A 25047-nucleotide genomic window follows, 5' to 3' on the forward strand; every position below is an offset into this window, starting at 1 on the left:
CACCCTACCCCTGGGGATCATAATTTGAACAAACTTGAATCTACACCACCTGAGGATGCTTCCATATAAATATGACCAATCATAGCTTTGCTGTTCTTGAGAAGAAGATTTTTGAAGATTTTTCCTATATATTCCTATGTTATTTGATCGTCCATTGTGGCCCCACCCTACCCCCGGGGGTCATGATTTGAACAAACTTGAATCTACACTACCTGACAATAATTCCACATGAGTTTCATCTTTCCTGGCCCATTGGTTCTTGAGGAGAAGATTTTTCAATAATGCCATTAATTTTTTGTTAATTCGTAATTATCTCCCCTTGGAGGAGGGCGTGGCCCTTCATTTGAACAAACTTGAATCCCCTTCACCCAAAGATACTTTGTGCCAAGTTTGATTGAAATTGGTCCAGTAGTTCTGGAGAAGAAGATGAAAATGTAAAAAGTTAACGACAACGCCAAAACGCCAACGACAGACAACGGACAAATTTCGATCAGAAAAGCTCACTTGAGCCTTCGGCTCAGGTGAGCTAAAAACCCATAAAATTGATATATTAGAAAAAAAAATATTTGGTGAAATGTTTTGTTTTCAACATATATTTTGCAATAAAGGCCATAAATTAATATGAAGAAAAGTGAAGTATTTCTTTTTGGTCGCATTTAAATGACCCGTAGAATTTTTTTTTTTTAAAAGTTAATCTACTGCATATTTAAGTTATTAAAAAAATTAGTAAATAAAGATTTTCATGGAAAAATACTACATGTGTTTTTTTCAGTTTGCAAAAATTAAAATAAAATAAGATCAACTTATGAATATCTACTTAGAAATTCACAATATCTCATAATAATTTTTTTTACAAAATTGTTTTTTATTCGAAACGTTTCATTAAAACACAAGAATATTGATAAAACTGCCAGAATGAGTGAGCTTTCAACACACAGTCAATACATACCAGAATAGTGATATATTTTAGCGCAATTTAACGTCATTTTTACTGTAACGTCATTATATACTAAATTATGAGGGCAATCAGGGGTACTGTGACGCATCTGAAACAACGCTGCGTGAAAACGTATGCACAAACCAAGTAGAACGGGACTCATTAATTGGATCATTGCGTCCCAGTAACATGCATATCTTCAACAACTGGATTAAGATTCAGGGACATGCAATAACCCACGTTGGGAGAAAAAAAGAGTTCAATGTGTATTTCACAATGTTCATTTCTCTACATTCATCATATCTTTAAAAAAATAAGTGTATTCTAATATTATAAACAGAGTTCAAAGGCTTTTTAGAACCCTTTTCGTCTCTCGGAATAACTCCTATCTTTCGTGAAAATAATGAAGCCTGACAAAAAGTTTGTGAACACGTTTAAAAAGGTAGAACTGTACAAGATTAAAAAGACCACTCAACCAATCATATAGGTGTGTTCATAAGCTATTTAATTCTATATCCTCTTGCATAAAAGTAACATCTTTAAAAATGGTGCTGATGTACATATATTTCACAAAATTTTGAAGTCAAATAATGTAAAAGGGGAAACATTTTCAAGATTTTGAACAGTTGAATGGACAAAAAACAAAGACAAAAAATATTAATCTCATGTGCCCAGAGATAATACAAGCTGCCCCCCCCCCCCTTAGTTAATCCTTTTAAAGACATTACAAATTTGTAGCACATGTTTTTGACTGGAAACCATTTGGTCATGAGATATTCAAGTGGTTGAATGAAATAATGATGTTGACTGTTCTTTGACTGGATTAAAAATCAACAGAAGACAATGGACAAATGTTGATCAGGAAATGTAACCTCACTAAATAATTCTAAAACATAATGAATTCTGCAAAAGTCTTCATTTGTAGTCTATCCTTCTTTTTTTTTTTTTACTTTTCCTAAAATGATGTTGTTTATTTTGGATCTTATTACCGCTTCTGACCGACAACGTAATGTTTTATATTTTGACTGTGCATATCGGATTGCTTTGGTGGACACATTCAATTTTTTCTTAATCTGTATCGCAAATGCTTCCAACAGTTCCTCTTCCTCTTCATCTGTCCATCTTCTTTTACAACCTAAAATCAAAAAGAATGTAACCATAAATGCATAGTAAATAAACTGCATGCTTTTTATCTGGGTATAGCTTGGAACTATTTTGGTTTCGAATACGAAAGACTTAAGTGCATCACCATGGCACATGGCAAGCCAGAGATGAATGTGTATAGAATAAAATCATGTGTCAACCTTTTTAAACAGATTTACATGATTTTTCTATTTCTAATGTTTGATGTTGATCTCCTTTGCTCTATTTATTTATTAGAAAAAAAAAAAAAAACAGTACAAGTGCCCAATCTGCTGCCTTTTCACTGTACACTATGAAAGGTGAACAATGCCACTGCCTCATAAAACCTAAGGTAGGATTTTGCCATATCATCTTAATTTGACTTTATGATATAGGCCTACATGTATCAAGCTAAGACAACCCTAATCAAATTCAGAAAAATATAAACATTTTTAGGTCACTGTCTGACTGGGAATTATGATTTTTTCTGACATCATCATAATACTAGAGAACCTCGTAAACTCATTGCAAATAAAACAAAGAAAGTAATCATTGCACAAAAGGCCTATGGACCACAACACTCATCTGAGTTATTATGGCCCTTCTTTTCTTAATCAGCGAAATTCCAAAAGCTCATTTTAGCCCTTCTACACTGTGTGAGATAGTTTTCACATAAGTTTTATCTTTTCTGGCTTAGTGGTTATTGAGAAGATTTTTCAAATTTTAAATGACCCCATCCAATTTTTACTATTTCTTCACTATCTCCCCTTAGAAGAGGAAGTGGCTCTTTAATTTGAACAAACTTGAATCCCCTTCATCAAGGGATACTCTGTATCAAGTCTGTTTGAAATTGGTCCAGTGGTTCTGAGGAAGAAGTTCACACTGTAAAAGGTTTACAATGACGATCATAACAATGATGACAACGGACACATTTTTATCAGAAAAGCTTATTTGAGTCTCCGGCTCAGGTGAGCTAAATATTTCTTGTTTTGGTATATTTCATCCTTAATAACAAGGATGAAAAACCACTTTAAAGTAACAGGTTTTTATTCTGTTTTAAAGTGATATACTATTCCAAATTCTTGAAACCACAGACTTACTTACCTTTTGATCTAATATACTGTGGCTGTTCACTATCTGAATTTGAGGGCTGTTCATGATCTGAACAAGATGGCGTATCTGCTGTGGAACTAGATGCCTGATCTACTGTGGAACTAGATGCCTGATACGCTGTGGAACTAGATGCCTGATACACAGTGAAACTAGATTGATCCTCCTTCCCTGCCAGTTCATAATCTAGATCACCATCCTTTGGTAAAGGTTCAGGAAGAGATGGCACTTCAGAGGAGAGCTCATTTGCATACTTCACAATTTTATCAAAATGATCTGGCGACAGTAGCTTATTCAACGATGGTAGTGGTATGTCTTTATGAGCAATGATTACTAAATGTGCAAGGGTTCTGCAATTTGAATTCACTCTATGCATGTCTTTTTTTTCCGAATTCTTTCTTCTCCCAAAGATTGAACTTGGATTGAAGCAAAGTTTTTAATTATAAGATCCTTCTTAATGATGTCTTTTTCTTCTCCATCATTCATTCTCTCTAACAAATGCGTAATATTACTTTCATTTTCATCAAATAGTGAACCATATATTAATGTTCTCCCTTTCCTAAGAAAAGACTTTCCCAACTTTTCATCCTCATCACCATCTTCATTGTTTTTTAAGGAAGCTAATTTGCAACTTTTTGCATGGTGCCACAATAAATTCTTCAGGAAGAAACCCTTACAAAACTCACAAGGGAGATATTCATCAGGTGAATGATTTGATGATTCTGGACTTTCTCGTCTTGCTGTTATAAATAGACCACCATTTTTCAAAACTTCTATGTTATGTTTATAGTTTCCCTCATTGATCAATTCTAGGAATAGCATCCCTCTCTTCTCGGACTTTTTTGGCAGCATCTGAATTTCCATTATTTTCAGTTCATTCTTATGGGTAAGCAAATGTCTGGATATTTTAGAATGTATTTCCTTGTGGCAGAAAGTACAGAAGTTAATCTTGTCGTATCTTTTCTTGCACCCTGGCTTTGGCAATGCTTTGAGATGCAGATGGATTCCTACAAAGCAATTGTTAATCTTATTGTACCTATTTTCTGTGGGAAACTTATCTTCAGCCTACATATTTTGATTTCAACTACAAGATCTGTGATGCATGTGCCTTGTCAACATACACATTTCAAACCTTTTAAGAAAAAGTACCAAGCAAGTTAAACTGATATACAAGAAAAATAGGGATGAACTTGCCAGAATGGCTTTGGGTCAAGGTTATGACACACCTGCAGGTAATAAATTCTTCTTACTAAGTATGAAATTCGAATGATTCTCCATTTAAATGATTAAGCCCTGGCAAAAATGTACTTTTTCTGCCAGTTACCTTAAACTTGCAGGAATGAACCTAGGGTCAAGATCGAGAGCACCCTCATGTCATAAATAATCTTTGTAATAAGAGTGAGCTTCCAATGATTCCCCCATCAAAAGTTATAGCTGTACAAGATTGAACAGACATAGCAGGGCTTTAATTGGCAACTAATTGAGTTGCCATGGTGCCTAAAAATTTTAACTGGGACCTTAAATTTCTCTGTAAGTCGCCAAATTGGCAACCATTTTAAATTGACTTGGTGATCATCAAATTACTGAACTATGAACATTTTCAACATTTTTTTCAATAAAGAGCAGAAAAAAGTGTAAAAGTTAGCAATGGACATTCTCCATATATTGACTAATATAAGTTTTTTAATTGACGCCCCAGAAAAATTTGTCTGGCGACTAAAAATTTGCAATGACGACTAAATTTTTTAATAAGGAGCCAGCTGGCGCCTAAATTTTTTAAATCACTTAGAGCCCTGCAAAGAGACAAGGTGATTCCTTTAAACCCCTCTTCTAACTATATTTGGGAAGGATTAATAAATTGTTGTATTTATTCATTCAAGTATATTAAGACTGATGTGTAATTATGTTGTAATTAAACTGCAATAAGGGACAGCCTGGGTATCAAACATAATTTTGACAAAATTTTAAGACTTCCAAATCAAACTTTTGACTTTAAAAGTCTGTTCTCACTTTATCATCTTTGGGTTGACTTCCTTTTCAATGTATACACTGTGTATGGCGTTTCATTGAAAGTAAAAAGCGATCGTTTTCTACAGCCCATAACATTTTTACTATCAAAATGTGATGTCACTTCAGATCATAAACACACACAAGGTTGAAGTATACACATTATTATCAAATAGATAAAATGTTTTGTTATAGTACTTCAATTAATGTATCACTCTGTGAAATAATATTGAATTTAAGAGTCTCTATTTATCAACAATCCAAGAAGCAAATGCTTTGCTAGTCATGCCAATGCAAACCAAAGAGTTCACCACTCAAAAACAAACAACACATTTCTTTACTCTTTCTTTCTTTTTTAAACTGACGAATTCAACAATGGATCTATTAAATTTGAAATCATCAAGTTATGACCACATAAAGTCCACCTGGAGTATGTCTGGACTTTCAGGGAATTTTTTTAAGTTTGGTGAGGACTGTTTTTATAGTACAAGTGTATATACAGGTCTGGACAATGATTGGGTCAATATGTCAACCCAAATTATAGGGCCTGCATTTGTCTTATACCATTCCTACTCTAACGAGTCAAGAACATGGACCCTATAAAAGGTTTTCCATTAATGATCAACTAATTACTATGCATCAATAAATGGACTTTCATAACTCCTGACCTATTTAGGCTTAAAAAACCACATTTATGTGGTCAGTAAATCCCTCCTTCTATATCAAGTTAAAGAATGTTGTATTACATACAAATGTATCAAATATATTACCCTTGCTGGAATCCTCTTCGAGTGTTTCATTGGTTGTCCTAGAATCATGAATATTTTTCTCTGTGAAGAGCTCCGGCTTTTCTCTGCAGGTTGCTGATACATATCTGAGGTTTTCCTCACTGATGCTGAAAACACCCTGGGAACCCTGTGTTTCTTCAGTTATCAGTTCTACAATACATAATCATACCTTTTATGCAGATATACTGTCAGTTAAAAAAAATAAGATCTCTATTTTCCTAGACACCCTCATCACCTTCGTAACCCTGTGTTTCATCAGTTATCATTTCTACAATACATAATCATATCTTAGATACAGAAATACTGTCACCTAGTTAAAACAAAATAAGATCTCTTTTTTCCTATACACCCTCATCATACATATGGGATAAGGTTCATTACACATTCTTGTTATAAGCCCCCTTTTCTGTAAAGTTTTGCAAAAAAAAAGTCTGGAGCATGAACCTGAACTATTGGGTCACAAGTGTCAAACCACATTATAGGGCCTGCATTTGTAAAATACCATAATTACTTTTCTAACATGTCAAGAACATGGACCCTGTAATATGGGGTTACATTTATGGACAGAAATACTGTCACCTGGTTAAATCAAAACAAGCTAATTCAGAGAATTTGTGTCCCCTGCTTATGGAAAAAAAAGAAGAGCATGTGCAGTTCGGGGTGGGGTGGGGGGTGGGGGGTCACATGTATATAGAGGATATTTGATGTTTTGTAGATGAATATGGAATTTATTTCAGGAGTGGGACAGGTTTTTTTTATATTTTCACGAGTGTGAAGCACGAGTGAAAATATCAAAAAATCCTGTCTCATGAGTGAAATAAATTTCATATTCATTTACAAAACATTGAATTTTCTGTTTATTACATTTTCTTTTGATTTTCCCTTAGCCTTTGTCTTTTCTTAACACAGTGTCATAGCTAGGCTTGACATCATAGATGAGCGGTTGAGACGTCATAGCTTAGCAGTTGTGAGATTGAAAACATTACATAGCATGGATTTTAGCAACATATTTGGGACGAAAATTGCAGTTTTAGCTCTATCAAGATGTTTAGTTACTATCTCTATCTTATGACAGGCCAGAAATTATTTTTTTCTTACTTTGATATCCTTTCACACTGTGATAGAATATCATTTTGGTATTCTTTCACACTGTGAGAGAATATCACTTTTATTCAATAAATAAATCACAGTGTTTCACTGTTGAAAATGTAATAAACATGCATATTGAAGCAAATTAAAAAAATGCCAATATGGATATAAAAAGATTTGATTGCATTCTTTAATATGTGTATAGAAGATTTATTTTAATATACAGGATATTTATCACACCGTAGTGAAAGCGGCGGACAATAAGATCTCTATTTTCCTAGACACCCTCATCATGCATATTATGGGATAAGGTTCATTACACATTCTTCCTATAAGCCCCCTTTTCTGTAAAGTTTTGCAAAAAAAGTCTGGAGCATGAACCTGAATTATTGGGTCACACATGTCAAACCACATTATAGGGCCTGCATTTGTCAAATACCAATACTTTTCTAACATGTCAAGAACATGGACCCTATAATATGGGGTTACATTAAAGACAAAACTAATTGCTGTACATCAACATTTGGACAGAAATACTGTCACCTAGTAAAAACAAAACAAGCTAATTCAGAGAATTTGTATCCCCTGCTTACGGAAAAAAGAAGAGCATGCGCAGTTCGGGGGGAGGGGGGGCACACTTCCCCCATGTTTCTGTAGAATTATTAAATGTATACAAGTATATTGAAGCAAATTAAAAAAAAAATGCCAATATGGATATAAAAAGATTTGATTGCATTCTTTAATATGTGTATAGAAGATTTGTTTTAATATACAGAATATTTATCACACTGTAGTGAAAGCAGGGGACAATAAGATCTCTATTTTCCTAGACACCCTCATCATGCATATTATGGGATAAGGTTCATTACATATTCTTGTTATAAGCCCCCTTTTCTGTTAAGTTCTGCAAAAAAAGTCTGGAGCATGAACCTGAACTATTGGGTCACATACATTAAACCACATTATAGGGCCTGCATTTGTCAAATACCAATACCTTTCTGACATGTCAATAACATGGACCCTATAATATGGGGTTACATTAAAGACAAAACCAAGTGCTGTACATCAACATTTGGACAGAAATACTGTCACCTAGTAAAAACAAAACAAGCTAATTCAGAGAATTTGTGTCCCCTGTGTATGGAAAAAAAGAGCATGAGCAGTTCGGGGGGGGGGGGGGGGTGACACTACCCCCCCCCCCCTGTTTTTGTAGAATTATTAAATGTATACATGTACATTGAAACAAATTAAATAAAAAAATGCCAATATAGATATATAAAAATTTGATTGCATTCTTTAATATGTGTATAAAAGATTTTTTTCTGAATATACAGAATATCTATCACACTGTAGTGAAAGTGGGGGACAATAAGATCTCTATTTTCCTAGACACCCTCATCATGCATATTATGGGATAAGGTCCATTACACATTCTTCCTATAAGCCCCCTTTTCTGTAAAGTTTTGCAAAAAAAATCTGGAGCATGAACCTGAATTATTGGGTCACACGTGTCAAACCACATTATAGGGCCTGCATTTGTCAAATACCAATTCTTTTCTAACATGTCAAGAACATGGACCCTATAATATGGGGTTACATTAAAGACAAAACCAATTGCTGTACATCAACATTTGGACAGAAATACTGTCACCTAGTAATAACAAAACAAGCTAATTCAGAGAATTTGTATCCCCTGCTTATGGAAAAAAAGAGTATGAGCAGTTCGGGGAGGGGGGGGGTGACACTACCCCCCCCCCTTGTTTTTGTAGAATTATTAAATGTATACATGTATATTGAAACAAATTAAATAAAAAAAATGCCAATATAGATATATATGGGTTTGATTGCATTCCTTAATATGTGTATAAAAGATTTTTTCTGAATATACAGAATATTTATCACACTGTAGTGAAAGCAGGGGACACTAACATCTCTATTTTCCTAGACACCCTCATCATGCATATTATGGGATAAGGTTCATTACACATTCTTGTTATAAGCCCCCTTTTCTGTAAAGTTCTGCAAAAAAGCCTGGTGCATGAACCTGAACTATTGGGTCACATACATTAAACCACATTATAGGGCCTGCATTTGTCAAATACCAATACCTTTCTGACATGTCAAGAACATGGACCCTATAATATGGGGTTACATTAAAGACAAAACCAAGTGCTGTACATCAACATTTGGACATGTTTTCTGAAAATAATGGCCTCATAGTTAAACAATACTGTGAATCATATGAATGTATCAAATACATTACCATTACTAAGATCCTCAGCGAGTGTTTCATTGGTTGTCCTAGAATCACGAATATCTTTCCCTGTGTAGCGCTCAGGCTTCTCTGTGCATTTTGCTGATACATATCTTAGGTTTTCCTCACTGATGCTGAACACACCCTGGTCACCCTGTGTTTCATCAGTTATCAGTTCTACAATACATAATTATATCTTAGATACAGAAATACTGTCATCTAGTTAAAACAAAATAAGATCTCTATTTTCCTAGTCATCTTCATCATGCATATAAGCCCCCTTTTCTGTAAAGTTTTGCAAAAAAAGTCTGGAGCATGAACCTGAATTATTGGGTCACAAGTGTCAAACCACATTATAGGGCCTGCATTTGTCAAATACCAATACTTTTCTAACATGTCAAGAACATGGACCCTATAATATGGGGTTACATTAAAGACAAAACCAATTGCTGTACATCAACATTTGGACAGAAATACTGTCACCTAGTAAAAACAAAACAAGCTAATTCAGAGAATTTGTATCCCCTGCTTACGGAAAAAAGAAGAGCATGCGCAGTTCGGGGGGAGGGGGGGCACACTTCCCCCATGTTTCTGTAGAATTATTAAATGTATACAAGTATATTGAAGCAAATTAAAAAAAAATGCCAATATAGATATATATGGATTTGATTGTATTCTTTAATATGTAAATAAAAGATTTTTTTTCTGAATATACAGAATATCTATCACAGTATAGTGAAAGCAGGGGACACTAAGATCTCTATTTTCCTAGACACCCTCATCATGCATATTATGGGATAAGGTTCATTACACATTCTTGTTATAAGCCCCCTTTTCTGTAAAGTTCTGCAAAAAAAGTCTGGAGCTGAACTATTGGGTCACATACATTAAACCACATTATAGGGCCTGCATTTGTAAAATACCATTACTTTTCTAACATGTCAAGAACATGGACCCTATAATATGGGGTTACATTAAAGACAAAACCAATTGCTGTACATCAACATTTGGACAGAAATACTGTCACCTACTTAAAACAAAACAAGCTAATTCAGAGAATATGTGTCCCCTGTGTACGGAAAAAAAGAAGAGCATGAGCAGTTCGGGGGGGGGGGGGGGGGTCACACTACCCCCCCCCCCCTTGTTTTTGTAGAATTATTAAATGTATACATCTATATTGAAGCAAATTAAATTTAAAAAAAATGCCAATATAGATATATATGGATTTGATTGCATTCTTTAATATGTAAATAAAAGATTTTTTTCTGAACATACAGAATATCTATCACACTGTAGTGAAAGTGGGGGACAATAAGCCCCCTTTTCTGTAAAGTTTTGCAAAAAAAATCTGGAGCATGAACCTGAATTATTGGGTCACACATGTCAAACCACATTATAGGGCCTGCATTTGTCAAATACCAATACCTTTCTAAAATGTCAAGAACATGGACCCTATAATATGGGGTTACATTAAAGACAAAACCAAGTGCTGTACATCAACATTTGGACAGAAATACTGTCACCTAGTAAAAACAAAACAAGCTAATTCAGAGAATTTGTATCCCCTGCTTACGGAAAAAAAGAAGAGCATGCCCAGTTCGGGGGGGGGGGGGGGGGGAGGGGGGTCACTTCCCCCATGTTTCTGTAGAATTATTAAATGTATACAAGTATATTGCAGGAAATTAAAAAAAAATGCCAATATGGATATAAAAAGATTTGATTGCATTCTTTAACATGTGTATAGTAGATTTGTTTTAATATACAGAATATTTATCACACTGTAGTGAAAGCAGGGGACACTAAGATCTCTATTTTCCAAGACACCCTCATCATGCATATTATGGGATAAGGTTCATTACATATTCTTGTTATAAGCCCCCTTTTCTGTTAAGTTCTGCAAAAAAAGTCTGGAGCATGAACCTGAACTATTGGGTCACATACATTAAACCACATTATAGGGCCTGCATTTGTCAAATACCAATACCTTTCTGACATGTCAATAACATGGACCCTATAATATGGGGTTACATTAAAGACAAAACCAAGTGCTGTACATCAACATTTGGACAGAAATACTGTCACCTAGTAAAAACAAAACAAGCTAATTCAGAGAATTTGTGTCCCCTGTGTATGGAAAAAAAGAGCATGAGCAGTTCGGGGGGTCGGGGGGGGGGGGCACTACAAAATAAGATCTCTATTTTCCTAGTCATCTTCATCATGTATATAAGCCCCCCTTTTCTGTAAAGTTCTGCAAAAAAGTCTGGAGCATGAACCTGAATTATTGGGTCACAAGTGTCAAACCACATTATAGGGCCTGCATTTGTCAAATACCAATACTTTTCTAACATGTCAAGAACATGGACCCTATAATAGGGGGTTACATTAAAGACAAAAACAATTGCTGTACATCAACATTTGGACAGAAATACTGTCACCTAGTAAAAACAAAACAAGCTAATTCAGAGAATTTGTATCCCCTGCTTACGGAAAAAAAGAAGAGCATGCGCAGTTCGGGGGGGGGGGGGGGGAGGGGGGTCACTTCCCCCATGTTTCTGTAGAATTATTAAATGTATACAAGTATATTGAAGCAAATTAAAAAAAAAATGCCAATATAGATATATATGGATTTGATTGCATTCTTTAATATGTGTATAAAAGATTTTTTTTCTGAATATACAGAATATCTATCACACTGTAGTGAAAGCAGGGGACACTAACATCTCTATTTTCCTAGACACCCTCATCATGCATATTATGGGATAAGGTTCATTACACATTCTTGTTATAAGCCCCCTTTTCTGTAAAGTTCTGCAAAAAAAGTCTGGAGCTGATCTATTGGGTCACATACATTAAACCACATTATAGGGCCTGCATTTGTAAAATACCAATACTTTTCTAACATGTCAAGAACATGGACCCTATAATATGGGGTTACATTAAAGACAAAACCAATTGCTGTACATCAACATTTGGACAGAAATACTGTCACCTACTTAAAACAAAACAAGCTAATTCAGAGAATATGTGTCCCCTGTGTACGGAAAAAAAGAAGAGCATGCGCAGTTCGGGGGGGGGGGGGTCACACTACCCCTCCCCCGTGTTTTTGTAGAATTATTAAATGTATACATCTATATTGAAGCAAATTAAATTAAAAAAAAATGCCAATATAGATATATATGGATTTGATTGCATTCTTTAATATGTGTATAAAAGATTTTTTTTCTGAATATACAGAATATCTATCACACTGTAGTGAAAGTGGGGGACAATAAGATCTCTATTTTCCTAGACACCCTCATCATGCATATTATGGGATAAGGTCCATTACACATTCTTCCTATAAGCCCCCTTTTCTGTAAAGTTTTGCAAAAAAAATCTGGAGCATGAACCTGAATTATTGGGTCACATGTGTCAAACCACATTATAGGGCCTGCATTTGTCAAATACCAATTCTTTTCTAACATGTCAAGAACATGGACCCTATAATATGGGGTTACATTAAAGACAAAACCAATTGCTGTGCATCAACATTTGGACAGAAATACTGTCACCTAGTAATAACAAAACAAGCTAATTCAGAGAATTTGTATCCCCTGCTTATGGAAAAAAAGAGTATGAGCAGTTCGGGGAGGGGGGGGGGTGACACTACCCCCCCCCCCCCTTGTTTTTGTAGAATTATTAAATGTATACATGTATATTGAAACAAATTAAATAAAAAAAATGCCAATATAGATATATATGGGTTTGATTGCATTCCTTAATATGTGTATAAAAGATTTTTTTCTGAATATACAGAATATTTATCACACTGTAGTGAAAGCAGGGGACACTAACATCTCTATTTTCCTAGACACCCTCATCATGCATATTATGGGATAAGGTTCATTACACATTCTTGTTATAAGCCCCCTTTTCTGTAAAGTTCTGCAAAAAAGCCTGGTGCATGAACCTGAACTATTGGGTCACATACATTAAACCACATTATAGGGCCTGCATTTGTCAAATACCAATACCTTTCTGACATGTCAAGAACATGGACCCTATAATATGGGTTACATTAAAGACAAAACCAAGTGCTGTACATCAACATTTGGACATGTTTTCTGAAAATAATGGCCTCATAGTTAAACAATATTGTGAATCATATGAATGTATCAAATACATTACCATTACTAAGATCCTCAGCGAGTGTTTCATTGGTTGTCCTAGAATCACGAATATCTTTCTCTGTGTAGCGCTCAGGCTTCTCTGTGCATGTTGCTGATACATATCTTAGGTTTTCCTCACTGATGCTGAACACACCCTGGTCACCCTGTGTTTCATCAGTTATCAGTTCTACAATACATAATTATATCTTAGATACAGAAATACTGTCATCTAGTTAAAACAAAATAAGATCTCTATTTTCCTAGTCATCTTCATCATGCATATAAGCCCCCTTTTCTGTAAAGTTTTGCAAAAAAAGTCTGGAGCATGAACCTGAATTATTGGGTCACACGTGTCAAACCACATTATAGGGCCTGCATTTGTCAAATACCAATACTTTTCTAACATGTCAAAAACATGGACCCTATAATAGGGGGTTACATTAAAGACAAAACCAAGTGCTGTACATCAACATTTGGACATGTTTTCTGAAAATAATGGCCTCATAGTTAAACAATATTGTGAATCATATGAATGTATCAAATACATTACCATTACTAAGATCCTCAGCGAGTGTTTCATTGGTTGTCCTAGAATCACGAATATCTTTCTCTGTGTAGCGCTCAGGCTTCTCTGTGCATGTTGCTGATACATATCTTAGGTTTTCCTCACTGATGCTGAACACACCCTGGTCACCCTGTGTTTCATCAGTTATCAGTTCTACAATACATAATTATATCTTAGATACAGAAATACTGTCATCTAGTTAAAACAAAATAAGATCTCTATTTTCCTAGTCATCTTCATCATGCATATAAGCCCCCTTTTCTGTAAAGTTTTGCAAAAAAAGTCTGGAGCATGAACCTGAATTATTGGGTCACACGTGTCAAACCACATTATAGGGCCTGCATTTGTCAAATACCAGTACTTTTCTAACATGTCAAAAACATGGACCCTATAATAGGGGGTTACATTAAAGACAAAACCAATTGCTGTACATCAACATTTGGACAGAAATACTGTCACCTAGTAAAAACAAAACAAGCTAATTCAGAGAATTTGTATCCCCTGCTTACGGAAAAAAAGAAGAGCATACGCAGTTCGGGGTGGGGGGTGGGGGGGTCACACTCCGCCCATGTTTCTGTAGAATTATTAAATGTATACATCTATATTGAAGCAAATTAAATTAAAAAAAAATTTGCCAATATAGATATATATGGATTTGATTGCATTCTTTAATATGTAAATAAAAGATTTTTTTTCTGAATATACAGAATATCTATCACACTGTAGTGAAAGTGGGAGACAATAAGATCTCTATTTTCCTAGACACCCTCATCATGCATATTATGGGATAAGGTTCATTACACATTCTTCCTATAAGCCCCCTTTTCTGTAAAGTTTTGCAAAAAAAATCTGGAGCATGAACCTGAATTATTGGGTCACATATATTAAACCACATTATAGAGCCTGCATTTGTCAAATACCAATACCTTTCTGACATGTCAAGAACATGGACCCTATAATATGGGGTTACATTAAAGACAAAACCAAGTGCTGTACATCAACATTTGGACAGAAATACTGTCACCTAGTAAAAACAAAACAAGCTAATTCAGAGAATTTGTATCCCCTGCTTACGGAAAAAAAGAAGAGCATGCGCAGTTCGGGGGGGGGGGGGGGGGTCACACTACCCCTCCCCCTTGTTTTTGTAGAATTATTAAATGTATACATGTATATTGAAGCAAATTAAATTAAAAAAAAATGCCAATATAGATATATATGGATTTGATTGCATTCTTTAATATGTGTATAAAAGATTTTTTTTCTGAATATACAGAATATCTATCACACTGTAGTGAAAGTGGGGGACAATAAGATCTCTATTTTCCTAGACACCCTCATCATGCATATTATGGGATAAGGTCCATTACACATTCTTCCTATAAGCCCCCTTTTCTGTAAAGTTTTGCAAAAAAAATCTGGAGTATGAACCTGAATTATTGGGTCACACGTGTCAAACCACATTATAGGGCCTGCATTTGTCAAATACCAATTCTTTTCTAACATGTCAAGAACATGGACCCTATAATATGGGGTTACATTAAAGACAAAACCAATTGTTGTGCATCAACATTTGGACAGAAAAACTGTCACCTAGTAATAACAAAACAAGCTAATTCAGAGAATTTGTATCCCCTGCTTATGGAAAAAAAGAGTATGAGCAGTTCGGGGAGGGGGGGGGGGTGGTGACACTACCCCCCCCCCCCCCCTTGTTTTTGTAGAATTATTAAATGTATACATGTATATTGAAACAAATTAAATAAAAAAATGCCAATATAGATATATATGGGTTTGATTGCATTCCTTAATATGTGTATAAAAGATTTTTTTCTGAAAATACAGAATATTTATCACACTGTAAAGAAAGCAGGGGACACTAACATCTCTATTTTCCTAGACACCCTCATCATGCATATTATGGGATAAGGTTCATTACACATTCTTGTTATAAGCCCCCTTTTCTGTAAAGTTCTGCAAAAAAGCCTGGTGCATGAACCTGAACTTTTGGGTCACATACATTAAACCACATTATAGGGCCTGCATTTGTCAAATACCAATACCTTTCTGACATGTCAAGAACATGGACCCTATAATATGGGGTTACATTAATGATCAACTAATTACTGTGAATCAATAAATGGACTGTTTTGCAACTCATATTGAAACTGTCAATAAATAAATCCCCCTGGACCAAGAAATAAGGTTTAAAGAATGAGCAAGTATGTTGTTAGTACATCCCTCCTTCTTTTTCGTGTAAAAAAAATGCTGTATTACATACAAATGCATCAAATATTCTACCTTTGCTGGAATCCTCGGTGAGTGTTTTACTGGATGTCCAAAAATAATGAATATCTTTTTCTGTGTAGAGGTCAGGCTTTTCTGTGCAGGTTGCTGATACATATCCTTCCTTTTCCTCGTGGATGCTGAAAACACCCTGGTTACCCTGTGTTTCATCAGTTAATATTTCTAAAATATGTATGGAATCATGTTTTAGTCACATAGCTAAAAAAATGGATCAGGTTCTTGAGACACCGATCGAGAACACTCTACCCATCCACTTGTGTTTCATCAATTATCATTTGTACACTGAATAAATAGTCATTTACTTATATTCTACATTTTAAATTTCTTAGCATGCTTTTAAACCTAAAATTTCTAAAACCTGAAGAAAACATCACCATGCATTTACAAAAAAGTTTCAAATTTGAACACAACAGCTCTTTAAAAAGTATTTCACTGACCATAAAAATGCAAATGTATTGAAAGATTGCTTAGTTTTGAGATAAAATATCATTGACTTATTTCTTGGGAATAAATACTACGTAATTTCGCGAGAAGCTCTACTTGCTAAATTAAATTACTTGCTTTTATTTTTATGGCCCTGAAATTCGTGTAAAAGCTTTAGATCAACCATCTATTCGCAAATTGTGGTTTTCGCAGTTCGGCGTCTGAGGACCATTTCAGGATACAGGGTTTGACACTAAGACACGTCCGACTGACCCTGTCTAGTAAATGAGTGGTCCAGTTATGTAAAATGTTCGTGAACTATGAAATAAATGATAACCCTTAGATCAGTCTTTCAAATAAATATTCTAAAAAGTTTTTGTTTTTTTTTTTTTTAAATTCTTATTTGTCTGACAGTAAATATCATCCATCGCTCTGTAAAAGAAAACTTCCCCGCATGACACAATTGCTATTTTTAGCCCAGCTGTAATAGACAAGTTGCGATGGGAACTAGCTTCATTCAGTATTTAAGAAGGCTGGGGGGTTGTTGCCATTTTCAGACTATATTGATCTCCTTTAGAAGAAGAGCTCCATATAAAGATATACAAAAATGATCAAATTTTAAAACTAAAATTTATGAAATTTTTCTTTGCCAAATGAAAGTTGGCAGCTTAAGATATCATACCTAAAAAATTAAGTTATATCTGATGGTTAATTTGTTGACCCCCCCAGCCTCCTTAAAATTAGTATGAAGTTATTGAATAATCTGTTCTTTAATTCACAATATATTTTTATTTTGAGTAATTATTTTTATACTAAGTTCATTGATCGTTCATTGATTGTTCCTTAATAAAGGCTTATAATATTTGTATGTCACGCTTAACCCGATTTAATGGCTAGCGACGTATGGAAGAGTCTGTCAAAATATATCTTAACAGGTGCGAGAGACGGAATCTTCTTTGAAGTTTGGTTTCGAAACTTTTTTCCATTATAATTAGCAGTTAATAAAAAGTCAATTTTTAAGTTTGGTCAGGGCTGGTGATTTTATGGTCAGGGCTAGTAAAAATTGGAAGTAGCCCGACTGGTCTAGTACTCATAAAAGTTAATGTCAAACCCTGCGATATTAAGTACTCACATAAAATAAGGAATCTACAGTAATAATGTGATTGTTAAATTTTTCTTAAATTTTTCTTAAATAATGCTACAGATAATTACAAGTTATCATAAAAGATAATTAGGTAATAAATTTAATTTGGCAATAAATTGTATTGGTCACTGCTTTTTGAATTATCTTTCAAAACTGTTATATGTATTTTTAAAATTATTTTGTCTTCGTCTAAGGAGGCTGCCTTAACTATAAAATATCAGGGATTTCTTCATTACTTAATGATTTTTTTTAGTGATACATCTATGTGCCAAGGAACTGAACAAGAGAACGGTATATAACAAGTAAAGATGCAATACTACATGTTTAAATAGATATCTCTTTGTCCTTCCCAAAGTTCAAGCTTTCAGACATTTTGCATTTTTGAGAGTCTATATCAAACTAAAACAACATTTCAACAGTAATATACAAGTCATTACCTTTACCCAATTTTAAAGATCTCTGTAAAATTATCAAACACTTTTGAGTAAAACCTATATAATTTATTCTTGCATCTACTGACTAAATTCTATTTCTTTGAATTCTTATCTGCTACAAGATTCTGTTTTAAACATCCTGGTTTCAGACATTTAGTTTCCTTATACATTTATGAAGCTCACATGAGAAATCTAAATAAATGAGCATACTTAAAATTTTTTTCAATGTAAGTTAGAAAGCATTGGATATTATTGAAAGTTTTTTCCATAAAGTTCCTACACGCTAAAATTGTCTGATTTCATTTAAATATATGTGACTTTTTGCAGCCTAATTTGGTTATGAAGGATAAATTTTAATTACCTTTTTTTGCCAAGAAAAGTCAACGTTCTTTCCATAGTTGTATCTGATTTCTTCACCAGCTATTATGTCTTTAACAGCAAAAATGCAGAGATGGGGCTCTGCAAATCCCCCATGAAGCACCTTTATATTAGCATTTGGACTTGTATGGTCATCATTTATCAGTCTTGCCATGGAACCATCATCTTCCAAGGCATCAATCCTGAGAGATAAAACTTGCATATACACACTAAGTAACACCGAGTTAAATACCCATATTTAAAATTTATCCTACTGGAAAATGTGTATATGGTAAGAATTAAGTTTTTGTCCCCAGCTGAAAGTGGGAGATATTAATTTCAGTCTCTTTGTCCATCCTCCGTATTTCTCTCTGTCTGTAACACTTTTATTTCCAACCAATATCTCGAGAAGCCTTTGAGCTTTTGCAATGAAATTTTACACAACTCCCTATGGCCTAAGGAAGACCCTATTTATTTTGAGGTCAAAAGGTCAAAGATCAGGTCATAAATTCATACATTCTGTGAGTGTATAACTTTCGTTTCTGGGCGATATCTCAAGAAGCTTTTGAGTTTTTGCAATTAAATTTTATTCCCTAACTCCTATGGCCCCGCCCGCCATTCTTAAAGTGTCCCCCCCTCAACACCCCTAGATCCATGCATGCCCCCCCTCAACACCCCTAGATCCATGCATGCTCTTTTTTCATTAAGCGGGGGACACGGATTCTCTGAATTAGCTTATTTTTATATCAATGAATTTCATGTTTCAAGGACAGGATTTTTTAAAATCAATTAACAGAATTATTTCAAACATGAGATATCATCTGCCAGATGAAAAAATATGCAGGGTGTGCTTAATACAGGTATTTTCAGATTAGGAAATAAAGGGGTGGGGGTAGGGACACTTATACCAAAGTTGTACTTAGTTGACATTTCAAGCATTAACTTTGGAAATTAGCATGATGAGTGAAAAATAGCTGTTTTCCAATTAGAAAAAAACACTTCCTGTCACATGTCTATGACCCAAGAATACTATACTACATATACATATCCAAGAGTGTAAAGCCCAACAGCAATATATATATTTCAAGACCCAACATTTTCATTATTTACTTTTGAGAAAAAAAAGTCTTCACCAGTCCTCAACATTAACTGATATATCCACCTTGTCCATCCATCAAGTTGCCAACCCAATGTTACTTGTCAGAATTCCTAATTAACTTGTCCAACTCTGAACATATATAAAGAATTTCGCAGAACTATAATATATAGATAATATTAATTAACAGTGATTTGTAAATCAAAACAATTGGGGAATAAAGTCATCTCAATTGCTCTTTGTGACCATTAATGCTGATTTAACTGTCGCAAACTGAGTTTTATCAAAAAGTGGAGCCGGTAAAACAGATGTTTGCAATTCCCATTTAAATCCAATTTAACTGCTTAAAAAATCAGTGCATTAGCCAATCAAAATGCATTTTACTAATGGCAAATGCAGTATCACTGTCTGTAACTTAATCTTGATCCCCATAGCCAATTAACAATATCTAGTGAAACTAGAACTGTCCAAAAGGGACAAATACCCCCCGCTGGGTTTTTCAGAGAAAGTACCAAATCACCAATGTTTTCTAGATGTGAGAGGTGTTCACAATTTCCTTAAACATTTACAGTGAAAATTTAATTACTCATTATATATTTTTATACGTCCGTCTTACAACGGGACGTATTATGTTTTAGCGTTCATGTTTGTCCGTCCGTTAGCTTCTTCATGTCCGGCTCATAACTTTAATACTATTACGCCTAGAATTATCAAACTTTGTCAGCTGATACATCTAGGGTAGAAGGTGTGTCGCACATTAAAACCATGTCATTCTGACCTTTAATAAAGACGCTATGGCCAAATATGGAAAAATCATAACTAGAAAACCATTAGACTTAGAATCAAAAAACTATGTCTTTTAACTTTTAAATTACACAATCCCAAAAGATGTCAGAATATTGCAGTATCTTTATTAAAAAAGTGTTAAATCAAGAAAATACTAGTCTTATTATTTTCATTATGTTCTTTACAGCAATCTGTAACAACAAAAATTCCACCTCTCCCATGGGTGTAATGATCAGGCACTGGTCAAGGAAAATTTTGATAGCAGAAAATTGCATGTCAAATTAGAGATAAATTAATGAGTTTAGTGTGAGGAGATAACTGGCAGAGCATCTCTGATCAAGCAGGTGTTATCTACATCTCTTGGGAAATGGGCAAAAGGAATCAGTCTCTTAATTAATTGCTTTTGTTGTATTGAATTGTTCTTGTTGGCTAGTCTTACTTTCAAGATAAATTTGATGTAATTAAAACTAATTTGATATTGTATATAATAATTAAAACTTATATGATATTGTATAATATAATTTAAACTAATTATTTATTGTACATTTTTTATTTGAATTTTTATATCTTTACAACAAATTGCAGACTGCTTTGTCTCGCTAAGATGTCATTCAAACAATTGAATCTAAACTGTTTATGATAATTTAACAATATTTGATGGGCGTATCATGCTGTGGTGGGGCACTTTATTAAATGAATGAAACTAAGGTGCAGCCTAATAAAACATCAACACTAATAATTAGAGTGTTTTTTATTACATTGAAAAAATAGTTTGCAACTATCTGCCATCTTTGTGAGACATGACACAGTGCAAATTGATTGTTGAAAAAAAAAAATCATAATTAATTATAGAAAATCAAATTGATTTTAATACCTTTATATCAAACTCATTTTAAAAATAAAAGGCTGGTTTTAGTAACTATGTATTTTGACAGACATAAATTACAATTAAGAGACTTAGACAACAGAGAACTTTATTTCTTTCTGCCCAATTCCCCTGAGATATAGATAAGACCTGCTTGATCAGAGATGCCCTAACAGCTTCCCACAATGAACTCATTAATTAATCTTTAACTGGATGCATGTCCACTCATTACTCCCAAGGGACAAATGGATTTACACTATCTGCTGTGTAATGTAAAAACTGTTTTTAATACTTTGTGTTTTTTTTTTAGTTCTAATGAGTAGTTTTAAGCTATAGTTCACATTTTTGTACAGATGTTCTAGATTCTGTCTCAAACCTTAGACATGAACCCGAAATTACTAAGTCAATAAAAATTAAAAAAAAAAAAAAACACCTGTAAAATGCAGAAAAATTATCAAATAATGTTGAAAATACCAAGTGCACATCTTCATATGGAAAATAATAAGTGTACAAATTTTCACACAAATCTATGCAATAGTCTCTGGGAACAGATCCAGACAAAACCACATAATAAAAATGAAAAAAAACACCTGTAAAATGCAAAATAATTATCCAATCATAATGAAAATACCAGGTGCACATCTTCATATGGTGAATAATAAGTGTAAAAATTTACAGACAAATCCTTCCAACAGTTTCCAAGAAATGGTCCGGACAAAATCTCGTCTACAGACAGACGGACGGACATGCTGATTCCAATATACCCCCCCTAAACTTCGTTTGCGGGGGGTATAAAGAGACTGAACCCTTCTGAACCCTGATGGCAGCGTTTTAAAACTATGACAGTAGTTAAAAAATTATTTGGGATAATAATTTTAAAAAAAAATCATATTCACAATATTCTCTAAAGGTATTAAGGTAAACAAATTTTCTTGCTGATCAGACAAGTGTGCCTGGAGATTGACCTGTCTGATCACAAAATGAACTGTACACAGGCAATTGTGAGACATGCACCAGACATTAGGGCTAGTGGATTTGAGTATCATGTCTCCCTGATCTTCAAAACTTCTTTCTAAATTGCTTTGAAAGAGAAGTGAAGTATCCCTACATTCTGGACCTAGGTTAGTCCCTGACAGTATTCTTAAAATTGTGTGAATTTCAATTTTGCACAAGGGCACTATTAAGTGTAGAATCCCCTCACAAGAGCACATTGATCCTCATGTAAATCAATACTTCTGTTACACATGGACATGGACTTTCTTACTATATCCCTTCGACTGTTGCGAAGGAAAATTACATATGTTTTGAAAAATCAAGTGTTAAAGGAAAATTTATAAGAGTGCACATTAACGAAGGAGTGATAAACATTCATATTTTTTTTACAGTCTATAGGACAGATTGTCAGTGATTTACTGCCTCAATAAAAAACAACTCTGCATCTATATTGACCTACTAGTACACAACTGACTTACCAGTCTGTGGTCTTCTTGTGAAAAAACTCAAACTTGTAAACACTCTCCTTTGGTTCTTCTAATTTGCCCCTGTATTCTGCAATAAAATCACCTTTGCTTAGAGGATTTTCTGTTACAACTTCCCCGTCTGCAAAAAATAAAGAATTCGAACATCTGAGATTAACAAACATTTCAGAATCTTAGAAGGAGCTGGTGATTATTTTCATATCTAAATAGAAGTGAAACAACTCACTACTGTATCAATTCACCGCGTCTTTAGTTTCAGTAGTGTTAAATCCAAAGCAAATGAACAAGTATTTTTTTGAAATGTTTAAATTATGTGAAAAATAAATGTGTTTATGTACCTATGGGCAACTGGGGCAGAATATCAACACTTAATTCGCCAGATTTTTATTCAAGAAAGCGAAGAATACCTCTCACAGAATAATTAGAACAGAAAAATAATTAATAGAAACCAGGAGCAACCCATGTGCATGAAAACTAACAAATACATAATTACATGTACTTACGTATCTCATCACTAATCCAAACATTTTTAAGGAATTCTAAATCCCTTTTCCTTTCAATACATTCTTTGGCCGCCATCAGTGGCTTTTTAAGTTTGTTTCTTCTGAAAGCAGAAGAAAAAAGTGTAGACTGATCAGCTGATGCGCTTGTAGGGCTGCACAATAACAGCTGAATAATACGGATATTCTGGTGTAATGCAGCTCATTGTCAAAAGATATCGCATTGCGATACATTTTTTTAGTACCGATATACCTGCAAATTAAATGCTTAGACTGGGATTTGTATAATAAATAAAAAGTTATAAAAAGATCTCAGAAATGTTTGCAATCCTGCCAAACAGTAAGGCAAAAGCTGTAGTATGGTTGCATCTCTGTGCACCACTGGTTATTTATCCTAATAATCAGTCAGGGGTGCATGAGACTGAAATCCATCATATTGAAGAATTATCTTGACAAACAACTGAAACCAAAATAAAGTAGTGCGCCCTGTAAAACTCAAGAGATAATTAAGTGCGCCCAGACCTACCAATTTGATAAAAAATGAATCATGGTCATATTTAATGTCTCTATATTTTAAAATAAACTCCAAATAGTTATGACTGCTTTTCAACATTAATCTAAAAAATGATGAATTTTAGTAATTCTAAAAATCAACTTTATGACTAGAAAATCATCATTTTTTAAATATGATGAATTTCAGTCTCACCCCCTGACTGATAATGTACATTCTGCATATAAATGGAAATAAATATAATATGAAAAAAACTTTATTTTTTTAAATTAAAAATATTGCAATGAATATCGCAATATAGTTTCAAACATCGCCAGGGATTTCCCACTACCCCGTGTAGGGCTGAATATGGGCCCCAACCAAATTGCAAAACCCCTCCCTTTTTCCCAAAAATGAACTACATATGTTCAATTTTTGAATGCACAAAAACTCCACATATTAACTTGATCAAAATTCATGTAAAACAAACATGGTCAGGTATGGCAATTTGAATGAAATGAACAATATTTCTAAGAAAGCTCGGAAAACATCATTATAAAATATCTATTCTCTGATTTATAGTTCTGAATAATTAAATAAAAGATCAATTTTATTCATCATAAATGTTTATCTCTTGAAAAACTTAATGCATTAAAATTTCCAAATAAGAGTAGAGATAAAAATTCGTTAAATTCCCAATTCTAAGGGCCGCCTGTGACCCATTCCCAAAATGAATATCTCAATACGGATTTTCCAGCCCTATGTACATGATGTACTTGGCAAATATGTTGATGTTAAGATGGTTCATATAGGTACTACACTCGATTTTATAAAGAATAGAAAATATAACCTTGACACTTTTTAAATCCTGAATTGTTTTTGTACTTTTCATTGTTTGATAGTCAAGTCTTGGCAGAGGAATTTCGAACTTCAATATAATAAAAGTAGCTTAAGCATTATGGCTTTCAAATATTGATCAGTCTTTGATAGTGCTCATATTTATATTACAAAATTAATTCCATTGGACCCTATTAAAGCTATGTAAATGGAAAAATGTATAAGTACCTCTGCATCGTTTTTGCAACCACTTCTTGGGTCCTTCCGGTTTGAACTTCGGCGAATCTCGGTTCATTCCGCATCTAATTTCGCGCCA

General features: G+C 34.0%; 2 protein-coding genes across 3 annotated transcripts in view; one reads left to right on the top strand and one right to left on the bottom strand.

The window, feature by feature from the left end:
* LOC133188504 (uncharacterized phosphotransferase YvkC-like) overlaps positions 1-25047 on the top strand; it is a 59940-nt gene that overhangs the window by 26964 nt on the left and 7929 nt on the right. The gene's annotated exons all lie outside the window — the stretch shown is intronic.
* LOC133188507 (uncharacterized) lies at positions 1648-6109 on the bottom strand. Its single transcript, XM_061323966.1, has 3 exons — positions 5947-6109; positions 3164-4176; positions 1648-2072 (listed from the first exon to the last, which is right to left on the bottom strand). The coding sequence occupies exons 2-3, from the start codon at positions 3543-3545 to the stop codon at positions 1864-1866; spliced, it is 591 nt and encodes a 196-aa protein (XP_061179950.1). The 5' UTR covers positions 3546-4176; positions 5947-6109; the 3' UTR covers positions 1648-1863.

The sequence above is a fragment of the Saccostrea echinata genome, unplaced genomic scaffold (assembly GCF_033153115.1).
Source record: "Saccostrea echinata isolate AGI-Se365-2 ecotype Australia unplaced genomic scaffold, CSIRO_AGI_Sech_v1 ptg000016l, whole genome shotgun sequence".
Classification (NCBI taxonomy): domain Eukaryota; kingdom Metazoa; phylum Mollusca; class Bivalvia; order Ostreida; family Ostreidae; genus Saccostrea; species Saccostrea echinata.